Source organism: Armigeres subalbatus, chromosome 1 (genome assembly GCF_024139115.2).
Source record: "Armigeres subalbatus isolate Guangzhou_Male chromosome 1, GZ_Asu_2, whole genome shotgun sequence".
Taxonomy (NCBI): domain Eukaryota; kingdom Metazoa; phylum Arthropoda; class Insecta; order Diptera; family Culicidae; genus Armigeres; species Armigeres subalbatus.
Genome location: NC_085139.1, coordinates 43,984,922 through 43,997,275, shown reverse-complemented (window position 1 = coordinate 43,997,275; position 12,354 = coordinate 43,984,922). Strand labels below are relative to the sequence as shown.

Sequence of the window (12,354 nt, the reverse complement as noted above, 5' to 3'; positions counted from 1 at the left end):
ACGTCATGCTGCAGAACCTAATTGGGGTCTATTGAAAGAATGACCATTTTTAACATTCCTTGTAGGCAGGGCCGGATTTAGGGGGGGTCTTAGGGGGCCGTGGCCCCCACAAATCTTAAGTACCAAAACCAACCTTTTTTGTACATTTTAGGGCCCGCACAGGCTGTCGGCCCCGGGCCCCCCCTCCGGCTAAATCCACCCCTGCTTGTAGATGTGTCCAAGCTGCCGTCATCCCCACGTCCGTGGTCCCCATTCACTCAACTTGTGTTTGATCGTTTGCAGTGCAGGCAATGTTCACTATCTGCTCATCTAATGGTGTGCCATACTGCCGCTAACCGCAAGTCGAGCACATCTGTATATGGAGCCCCATATGCAGATGTGCTCGACTTGCGGTTAGCGGCAGCATAGTAGTCTGTGTTCGATCTTTTCGTTTGCGAGTAGGTACCAACTGCTACGCTGAGCTGATGTCATCTTCCTGCTGCTAATGTTCAACCACACTCGCTTACAATTCATAGCTAGGTGACGTATTTCAATCCTTGGTCTGTCGGTCTGGTCGATATGAAAACGATGGATTTGCTCGGAGGAAAGGCTTTGGCAAGCGGAGGCAAGCGAAGGTATATTTCCAGGATTTTTCTCAAGCAAGGAAGATCGTCTGGTGTAACAGGATGATCTGCATGTGTAACGAAAGATTGATAGAAGATGATGGAGTGGATATCCTGCATATGACGGTTGACTAGAAGCGCAGGTGATTTCAAGGCCATGAATTGAAGTTTTATTTCTCCTTGATCTAGCGGCCTTGCTAGCTGTTGTATCGGAACCCGCGCAGGATGCCATCTCCACAAAAAGGACCCCATAGTGGTGGTTATTTTTGCCGTGTGGACATTGTTTGGAGGAAGTAACGATGACAGATATTGTCGGCGTAGCACCAACTTATAATTCGGAAGTCGAGACTTCCGAACCGAACTTTCTTCCGAAGTTTTATCTGTCAAACTAATTGATGCGTTGTTTAGCGCATCTTTAGGCGAATCCAGCGCACTACTTCCGAAGTTGAGAGAGAAAGTTGCCAGTATCTGGAGAAAAATCCAACTTCGGTATAAAAAGCGTTCTAACTTTATTACGGATAGACAATACCAAACCTTGGAGGTAATACAGGTATTCAAAAGAATTTCCTTCTGATGAAGCGTGAGCATGCGTGTCGAATGTAGCCAAATTTGTTGCGCTATTTTACCAACCATCGTGTCCCAATTTAGGGCGATCATTCTTCGAATCGAGTTGGTAAATCTCACTCCTAATATCTTGATCTTATCATCAGTCCGCGTACCTAATACAGTGGCTTGGAGCTCTAAAAGTGGAATGGACAGCATTTTCAAAGGTGTCAGTTTCGATTTCGCCGATATGAGCGCAGGGTCCGCCCCTGTTGGGGTTTCCATTCGAAAGCATACTACGCTTGCGTAGGCGGATTCGCTAGCGTCTACACATACATGACCTGTAGCGTAGAGTATGTTGCTGATTCACCACCGGCGAAATAGCAACGAGAGATACGAAGCGAGTTTAATTTCTGAAGGTGTCCGCACCACATTTTCCAACGTCCATGGAGCTCATTACTAATATTGTCGTCCCATTAGATGCCAGTTTTGTTGGAATATGGGCATCGGATAATACATACTGTGGATTTCTCGTGTCTCGAATAAAAATGTAAAATAGTCACTAGCTGGTATCCGTTTCATTTCCACAACAGATTGGGGTACTCTTTCCTTTCGGTCTTTCGTGCCTGTTATTCAACATCGGTTTGAAAGGGTAATGCGGTGGTGACGAAATCGAAGTGGTCGAAGAATTCTTGTTCTTGGGCTCACTGGTAACTGCCGAAAATGGTACCAGTAGAGAAATTCCGATGCGTCTCCGTGGCTGGAAACCGTACATACTTTGGACTCCGAATAAAGTTAGCCGCCGTACCAAACTGACTATCTACAAAACGCTCATTAGACCGGTAGTCCTAGACCGGTAATACTGCGTACCATATATGGTGTGGTGCAGATGGAAGACGATTGTACCAAGAGTTGCATCAGCCGTTTGGAGAACCATCCATCGTTCACACTGCGAAAATCGGACGACTGCGATGGGCCGGGCGCGTAGCCAGAATGTCGGTTAGCAATCCGGTGAAAATGGTTCTCGACAACGATCCGACGGTGTATTCGATAAAAATGGCACACACATATTTACTCACCAAAATAAAACCAATTATCGGATTTTCTTGAAATTTTCAGGGAATGAAAAACTTTTAATGAGTTATGATTTGCAGCATTTGTTTTATTCGATTTCATCACCCATTCCGAATGCGCGCACATTCCTTTTCACTGCACCCATCAAATTTTGTACAATCGATTTTTAATTTTTAATCGTTTTTAGTTCACGTTGCGAGGGCGTTGCTACAACAAAAGCAGTGAAAAAACTTTTCTCCATGGCGAACATTGTACTTTGTTTACTGAGCAGATAGATGACTAAGATCGATATCCCAGTATATCATCAGTATCTTTGCTCAGAAGATCGAATGGTGGGATAAATTGCAATGCCTGGGTTTTACCCAAATTTGATTCAACTCCAGCTCTATTTTACTTATTTTGGGATGTTTGCAAAGTTTTGTCTTCACAATTGACCAGAATTTTTCAATAGGGCGAAGTTCCAGTGAATTTGGTGGGTTCATATATTTTGGTCAAATTTAAGGTGATTATACAATCAAGCCAAGTGGTGAATTTTAAATTAACCACACGGTTTTCTACTCTTATTATCAAAAGTTCAAATCTAGCGTAGGGGAAGAGGCCCCAAAACGCCCCCCCGATGCAAAACGCCTTTTGTGGTTTCCCTCATATTTACCATCATTAAGATGTCCGTAACAAAACTGGATCTAAAATTATGTAGGATAGGCGAAAAAAGTTTCAAAATAGTGCATGGGAAGGTCGGAAAAACCGAAAATTTCCACATTTTGAAGAAACATCTAACATTTTTGGCGAGGCAAAACGCCCTAGTGGCAATAACCTACAAAGTACTTGCGTCTCCACGGACAATCCATACTAGAATGCTGATTCGCCGACGCGTGGTACTTTGTTCCCTAGGAGCTGCCAGCTAAAAGGCGTTTTGCCTCATGAGTTTTCCGGCAACAGAATATCACCACTTTTTTTAAATGTGAATATTATCAATATGATTGAGATTTTTGACAATTTTAGAATGGCATCAATTAGCTATCTTGTTTAACTGATGCATAATGTAAAAATACCCATGAATAGACAATAGAGCAGTGTTTGCTTAGCTAGGGCATATTGCCCCCCCTTCCCCTAATAATTTTCGTACAATGCTGAAATTCAAGTCGATTGTTCAGCATAAGTAAGTAAATGATCTACGGATGTTTTTATCCCCATGGGCATTGTGGTTCTCTCAATTCGTGCTCTTGAAAAATCACTAGAAAAAGCACGTGGTTTCCAAGATGGCCGATTTGTGGCTTTGTTGTATAACCACCTTAACTCCGTTAGCTCGGAGTTACCAACACGTTTCTAGCGTAGGGACAGGACGTCAAATCAGGTCAAAATAGAGTTGATATTCTGTGTTTTCTAATGAATGGTAAAATAAGCTTCTTGAAGCACTCTTCGGTGTAAATCGTACCGTTGATTGTTCCGGAAATAGTGAAGGAAGCGCTTACTTCACCACATCCGCAAATTATCTGCCTTCTTTGAAAATTTTGATAACTTCTTTGTTCGGACATCCTCCGGAATATCTAACTTAGACTTGGTAACGAAATATTCTTGCCCAGGAAGTTGACGGAAGTCAGCCTTGACGTAGGTTTCATCATCCATCACGATGCAACACGATTTGGTGAACAAATTCATGTAAAATTTCCGGGCGCGAGTTTGTGTTTCGCTTTTCATTTCAGTTTGGCTTTTTTGCATCTTGTGAACATATAACCTAGCACGCCATTCACTTCCGTCATTTGAACACTCAGACGCTCCTTGAAGGTTCTTATTACACGAGATACAGATGAGTTTGCAATCCCAAGCTTGTTAGCGATCGATCGGTGGGACGCCTCCGGATGTTGATGGTAGATATACAAAAAATTCAATATATTGTTCCGACAACATGATCGTAACCACTGTATGAATAACTATGAAACTCTGCAGATGTATACACTATGAATAAGATTTGCTCAAATTTTCAGAATTTTTACTCAAACGGTTCAAAAGTTACAGAAGATTTTCGGTATGCCATTTTTATCGAATACACCCTTTAATAAGTGACTGTGCTCTTCGTTCCATGGGTACATGTTTCGAATTCAAAATAAAATAAAAGTTTTCGTCATTGTGACATCGCTTTCAAAGAAGAAAAAACGCAGAGTCAATTCCATCGGACATATTTTTCGACGATAAAAAAAGCCGTGAAGTCTCAGGCTCTGTTGCACAATTTCCCGATTATCCAGTTTTCAACACGAACCCTCCTGCAAAAACCCGTCAAAATCATTGAACAGCCAAAAGCGAATGAAATCATTTTTTTTCGTCCATCATTCATTCTGACATCTATTTATTTATTTGCTCAAACTAAGCCCGGAGTGGCCAGTGCACTACCTAAGGGTGTTCTCCATTCAGAACGATCCATGGCTGCGCGTCGCCAACCACGCATTCTACGGAGGGTCCGTAAATCGTCCTCCACCTGATCGGTACACCTTGCTCGTTATGCACCTCGCCTACTTGTGCCCGTCGGATCGTTGTCGAGAACCATTTTCACCGGATTGCTATCCGACATTCTGGCTACGCGCCCGGCCCATCGCAGTCGTCCGATTTTCACGGTGTGAACGATGGATGGTTTTCCCAACGGCTGATGCAACTTTTGGTACATTCGTCTTCCATCTACACCACACCATAGATGGTACGCAGTACTACCGGTCTAGGACTACCGGTCTAATGAGCATTTTGTAGATAGTCATTTTGATACGGCGGCGAACTTTATTCGGAGTCCAAAGTATGTACGGTTTCCAGCCACGGAAACGCATCCGAATTTCTCTGCTGGTACCATCTTCGGCAGTCACCAGTGAGCCCAAGAACACGAATTCTTCGACCACCTCGATTTCGTCACCACCGTATTACCCCTCCAAACCGATATTGAATAGCAGGCACGAAAGACCGAAAGGAAAGAGTACTCCCAATCTGTTGTGGAAATGAAACGGATACCAGCTAGTTACAATTATTGTATAAAATCTGGGCATATACAATTCTGTAAGCTTTTTGTACAAATATTGCATTAAAATAATACAAATCTGTATTGTTTCAATACAATAATTGTATTGAAATAATACAGATTTTGTATATGCCCAATTGTTATACAGTTTCTGCAAGGTTCTTATGCAGAACTGTATTAAAATCTGCCATCCGCTGGTTGGGTGATAGTTTGGTTTTTGCAGATACTAACGCGCACTCAACAGTACCTTCCTGATTGGTGATTCGAAAATACACTACAGAAAAATAAGGCGGCGGCCTTACTAGCTAAGACAAAACATGACACTGTATTGTAACATACGAAATTTACGGCTATATGACCCATTCGGTCAAATGACCTGTTTAGACCTGTTTTATATTTTCCAGTTTCCAAACGATATGACCAGTTTGGACAAACGACATTTTCAGTCATATGTACATTTTGGCAAAATGACTTTCAGTAAGATGGGTTTCGGCCTAATGGTTTGTTCGGCCAAACGACATAATTCGGCCAAACAGCTTTTAACCTAGGTATTATTTATTTATTCAGACTAAGGCCGAAGTGGCCTGTGCGGTATATAAGAGTCTTTTCCATTCGGCTCGGTCCATGGCTACACGTCGCCAACCACGCAGTCTACGGAGGGTCCGCAAGTCATCTTCCACCTGATCGATCCACCTTGCCCGCTGCGCACCTCGCCTTCTTGTGCCCGTCGGATCGTTGTCGAGAACCATTTTCACCGGGTTACTGTTCGACATTCTGGCTACGTGCTCGGCCCACCGCAGTCGTCCGATTTTCGCGGTGTGAACGATAGAGGGTTCTCCCAACAGCTGATGCAACTCGTGGTTCATTCGCCTCCTCCACGTACCGTCCGCCATCTGCACCCCACCATAGATGGTATGCAGAACTTTCCTTTCGAAAACTCCAAGTGCGCGTTGGTCCTCCACGAGCATCGTCCAGGTCTCGTGTCCGTAGAGGACTACCGGTCTAATGAGCGTTTTGTAGATTGTCAGTTTGGTACGGCGGCGAACTCTATTCGATCGGAGAGTCTTGCGGAGTCCAAAGTATGTACGATTTCCAGCCACTATGCGTCTCCGAATTTCTCTGCTGGTATCATTTTCGGCAGTCACCAGTGAGCCCAAGTACACAAATTCTTCTACCACCTCGATTTCGTCACCACCGATGCAAACTCGCGGTAAGTGGCTCACATTGTCTTCTCTTGAATCTCTTCCGATCATGTACTTCGTCTTCGACGTGTTGATGACTAGTCCGATCCGCTTGGCTTCCCTCTTCAGTGTAGGCTTCCTCCGTCTTCTCAAAGTTACGTGCCATAATATCTATGTCATCGGCGAAGCCAAACAGCTGGACGAACTTATTGAAAATTGTACCACTCGTGTTAATCCCTGCTCTTCGTATTACCCCTTCCAAAGCGATGTTGAATAGCAGACACGAAAGACCATCACCTCTGCGGGTTTCGAAGGGACTCGAGAATGCCCCTGAAACTCGAACTACGCACATCACCCGATCCATCGTCGCTTTGATCAACCGTGTCAGTTTATCCGGAAATCCGTGTTCGTGCATTAGCTGCCATAGCTGGTCCCGATCGATTGTATCATATGCGGCTTTGAAGTCGATGAATAGATGATGTGTGGGCACTAGGGTGGCTCAAAAAACACTTTTTCAAATTTTTTGATGGGCCGCCCTCTTATTCGGTTCTATTTGATGCCCTGATGCTCTCCCAGCAAACACAAGATCGTATATCATAGCGAATAAGTGTACAAAGTGGAGGCCATATAGGTACATTTTGCATGCAGTCAAATGGAGGCATGCGCCTATATCGCCTCCACCATGTATACTTATTCGCTAGCATATGCGACTTTGTGTTGGCTGGGCTGGACAAAATTTCAGCCAAATCGGTCAACGTTTGGGCGGTGCTAAACTCGTCGGAAGTTTATATGGAAAAATGTATGTATGCAGAAACATCCAAAAACAGTGATTTGCAGTTGGGCGGCACAATTCACGATCAAGAATCATGATACTCATTCAGATCTTGAGGAATTTAATACAGAATGTTATGCTGAAAACCGCGAGAAGATTAGAGTTTATTAGACAAAGATATTAGCATTTTACTGGAGTGTTGTAGGGGTGAATTTATTTCTTTTCAAAGGTAAAAGAAACGAAATTTGCTCAAACCCCACTTCAGAGAAATGCTAATAACTTAGCCGGGCAAACTCTAATCTTCTCGCGGTTTTCTGCATAACATTCTGTATTTAATTCCTCAAGATCTGAATGAGTATCATAGTTCTTCATCGTAAGTTTTGCCGTCCAACTGCAATTCACTGTTTTTGGATGTTTCTGCATATATTTTTGCATATAAACTTCCAACGATTTTAGCACCGCCCGAACGTTGACCGATTTGGCTGAAATTTTGTCCAGAGCATCAGGGCATCAAATAGAGCCGAATAAGAAGGCGGCCCATCAAAAAAATTGATAAAAGTTTTTCCCATACTAATTTGAGCCACCCTAGTGGGCACGTTGTATTCGCGGCATTTCTGCAGAACTTGGCGAATGGCAAACACCTGGTCCATGGTGGAGCGTTCGCCCATAAAACCCGCCTGGTACTGCCCCACGAACTCCCTTGCAATTGGTGCTAGTCGACGGCATAAAATTTGGGAGAGTACCTTGTAGGCGGCGTTCAGCAATGTGATTGCGCGGTTTGCGGTGTCAAATGGCTTTTTCTCGAATGACTTTCGGCCAAACAGCCCTTCCTCGCGTGCCGATGAATCAATGTCAGCCACGGCGATGTGACATAATGGCGTACAACTCTAGGTATACCTAATGTTACTTCTTCCGACAGTTTAAAGGATCCGCCAGACCTGAGCGATTTCGTCGCCGCAACGGTGAAAACTAGTCGAACATAGCTATCTGAACATTGTGATAAATTTGGATCAATACCCCCCCCCCCCCTCTGATTGTGTCTATCATCGAGTTATCATCCCTAGTAACATTTTGTTTTTATACTGGTTTTATAACACACTTGAAAAGTGAATTATGGTCTTCAAGAGCGTAATAAAACTTAATATGTTACTTGGGATGCATTCGATCTGATCCCGATTCTCTAACGTTTGTGATCCGATGATTTTGTAATATTCAAAAATTTGAATCATGATTTCTGTTCTCGTAAATATTGCAAACAACTAATGATTTTTATAAAATAACTTTCACCGCCAGTTGATTTTTATAAGTTCTGTCAAGGCTTGTGTGTGGTATTAAGACAAGAAATAACGCGTACAGTAACCGATTTTGCATTAAAAACTTCTCCATATTAGTGGTATGAATTTGAATATTGAAAATAAAAAAAAACTGCTTCATCACCCCAAAATTCATCATGATGAAAACTGGATATTATTGTATAGATTATTTCTGCAGTTCATTAAACTAACGATGTTCTTTCGGTGCTAGTGAAGGCAATACGACTATTCGCCAATATTTGTTTAAGAACAAGGCACCACGCGTCCGCTTATTTAATATTAAAGCGTCATTACAAAGGCTCACGGAACCGATTTGCGATTGTGCGTGGTTGGCGTTCATGATTTTGTAAACAAACATTGGAAGGCGAATTCCTAGCTAAGGACTGTTCAGTTTATAAAGAGGACACTTTGTATTGTCGATGTTTTTTAAACCATCAATCTTTACCGAAATCTGTTTTCTTTTCATTGAATATATTATCTGACCATCTAGAAATTAAATCCAATTATCAACGAAACAATTCTAGCTCAGAAATTTGGGATAGTAATAACAATCTCAATTTATTGAATTTTTAACAGCTCCAACCGTTTATATTCCGTCTCCGGGCTGCTACAGGCTCTACTGTTTCTAGATATCGACAAATCATTGACAGTGTGTTTTTCCCGATCTTCTTGATGATTTTGTTGACATGCCGATTTATAATTTTCTTACAAACTGTCAGTTTTGCTTATAAAAAATCTGTTGGGAACCTTATGTTTACGCGGAAATTCGAGAAGCTTCAACAATAGGCGCCATTTTGTTGTTTTAACTCTTTTCAAAAATTACAGTTGATTGACAGTGTATTATAATCTACGATAAAGCAAACTCCATCGAAATCGACCAATCTGCCTGTGTAATATCATTATGTAAAAGTGACCTCTCAATAAACTGAACAGTCGTTAAGCAAGCATTTCCTGAGAAAACCACGGTCAGTATCCGATAGAATAAGCTTTTCTCTATCAGGTAAGGGAGTTAGTTTTGGAGAAAAACACTTGCATTCTACGGAATCCATAAAACAATGTTTGTTTGCAAAATAAGTTACGCCCAAAACTTCAAATTGGTCCCGAAATTAGTAATGTTTATGATACGTAATCCACTGAGAATATCAATTAAAATATTCCTGTTGAGTTTTACCTGATTTGATTAATTTTCAGAATAACTTCGAGCGCTTTCAATTTATACTAATCAAAACGTATTTCTGTTTTTCGCACTTTTTTATTCTTTTTGACGTTTTGACATTGAAAAATACTACACTTATAGAAAGGAAATTTAAAATTAAAAAAATGCATCGATAGCTTTTTGTACACAAGGTCAGAGTCTCTGTCTTTCATCCGGGGTCAAATATCTCCGATTAAACTTTCGACGTTTTCTTCTTTACTTCATGGCACATGTAAACTGTAAGATAAAGACTGCATCTGCTCGTTGCAGTATCAGCAGTGAAGCACTTCCAACATTGCTAGTAGGGTAGTGGACTAAACATCGTCAACTAACATTTGTTACAAACGTTTTAATGGTTTTCAATATACACGTTGGCATCGATGGCTAATTCATGACAATGTCAACAGAATGCTGATTTTACAGGTTTTAAAATCGAGACAGAATTTGTCATATGGTCTAGAATTGATAACGCTTCCCTGCTGACCCAAGTTTAATAAGAAGGATCACACAAATGAAAAAGTTGAATACCGGCAGCCGGAGCTTCTGTCTGAATTTTGCTAGATTCTGCTTTTTCCCAGCATCTGTTGGGTTGGAACTTTTCACCCTATCGAACGACCTTATGCAATGCAGGCACTTCTTTCTGTTTTTAGCTAGGGTTGACATAGGAAAAAAACGGCCTCGTCAGCAGATGGTGGTTACCGGAGCAATTTTCATGGCATAGTGCGGATTGAACGAATGAAAATTAAATTGTTCCAGAGAGGGGGTGCCAAAGAGAATGTTTCTGGCTATTTTTTTCTTGGCTGGTTCAAATCTGGAATCGAAAAGTTGTGTAATTTGAAACAGGCTGTTTTGCGTGGGAAGATCAAAAGTTTTTCGAACTTCAACCGCTTGTTTCCCTTTTGCGGCTTGTATTCTGCATAGGTGTGGGATTTGTATGCGAAAAGGCCAGGAGCGTTTTGTACTATCGAGGCGTGCAAAAACTTTTCTCGTTACAAACAGAAATGGAAACTAATTTCATTTTCAACTCATGTGAGATACTTTGCTGAAAGCACAGAATCAAAGAGGGAAAAGTTCTTTTGAGGTGTAAATGTAAGATTGGTTAGGTGAATATGATGTATGGATGTGTGTAATGATCACAACTTTCGCCATTCAAATATCATAACATGGGATCTGTTCTATCATTCCAACTTTTCAATTTGTTTCACAACAAATGGTTCTCTGTACTGTTTCCAGCCCTCAACGCCGGAAATGAAAAATAAAAAAAAGTTCAAAACACAAATTTCAAGCTCATCATAAGTTTTATTTTGTTTTTAAACGAAAGGTGACACCTTTTATTATTTTCACTTATCATTCACACTTTTTATTCTTTTGTTTTTGTTTGGATGGAATTTTTAGACTTTAGTTCTATTTTTATTGGGTGAATTCTATCTTAGTGTCAGGGATATTATAGGCTCTTTTTCAAGCTATATGATACTATCTTTCTACCTTAAATATACCAATAAAACCACAGCTGCCATATGTTCAAACAACGAACCAGTATCATGCATGTACCAACCTTGTCCAACCGGATATTGAACCACTCATATTATTTTCTCCTTCCCAACAGATGCTACTTCTCGGAAGCGGAACAAACAGTCGTTAACAAACCGATCCTATAGGCGCCGTTCCACATAGTGGCGACGTCAAGTGGGTCAACGAAGGCTACTGCGACACCCAACGACGACCGACGTCGCCGGCAACCCGACATTTCCGTCCCGGAAGTGGCGACAAGTGGCTACCGCCCACCATCCTGGTCGGAGTAGCATCATCATCTGGTAATATCTGGTTCTTACACTTGGACAACGTGTTCCTTTTCTGTACCCGGTTGTGGATTACACCATGTCCCCAAGTGGTACAGCAGCTGGACGACGCCATACGCCGCAACGGCCCCCAACTGTCACAAGGGTGACGATATTAAGTGCGGTGGTGCAAACTAGGAATTAGCCCTGCATCTCGTTACCGGAAGCAGTAGGACGTGTACATCTCAAATCGTGGTCCAAATCTCACTTTTTGCTGTCAGTGAAACAGGAAGCCCGTTCACGAGAGGGGAAGGACGAATAAAGGGCTTCACAATATCACGGAAACCGCAGTTCAATAGCGAAACCGTGTAGCTTTTTGGACTGGTTGTAGAATGAGAGGTAAGTGATGTTAAAGATGGAGAAAATGTTATACCGTTTTGAGTCAAATCCCGAACATGACCCATATACCGAACACTCGCTTTTAAATGGCCATTTCATCTATGATGACGTATTGTTTACTATAGGATATTGAATTCGTTTGTTATGTTGATCCTCCGTACCTGAAATCGATGAAATTTTTACTTCCAAATAGAGCGCTAAAACGCCTGTGTTCGGTATATGAATCATGTTCGGGATTTGAGTCAAAATGATACAGCAAAGTTGTTGATCTGTTGATTAGAAATACGATGGAAAAATAAGTCGAATCAGATGGAATCTTTTTATTACTTCATCAGTATTGTAACACTGAAGTAAATGTGAACATAATTCTACAGCGCTTAATCTGTGAAATTAAATTGTCAAGTTGCCGTTTTTTCATCTAGAATTTTCGCATCTCGTATGTTTTTACGCCTTTGTTTCTGAGATCACGCAGTGACTTGAACCTCAGCGGGAAGGCAGC

General features: G+C 41.7%; 1 protein-coding gene across 6 annotated transcripts in view; it reads left to right on the top strand.

Annotated features, from left to right (window-relative positions):
* LOC134224939 (alpha-1,6-mannosyl-glycoprotein 2-beta-N-acetylglucosaminyltransferase) overlaps positions 1–12,354 on the top strand; it is a 306,618-nt gene that overhangs the window by 159,571 nt on the left and 134,693 nt on the right. For all 6 annotated transcript variants that reach the window (XM_062704620.1, XM_062704630.1, XM_062704601.1 and 3 more), the window contains one exon: positions 11,285–11,855. In XM_062704620.1, coding sequence (XP_062560604.1) covers positions 11,849–11,855 — 7 coding nt within the window. In that variant the 5' untranslated portion in view covers positions 11,285–11,848. The remainder of the gene's footprint in view (positions 1–11,284; positions 11,856–12,354) is intronic.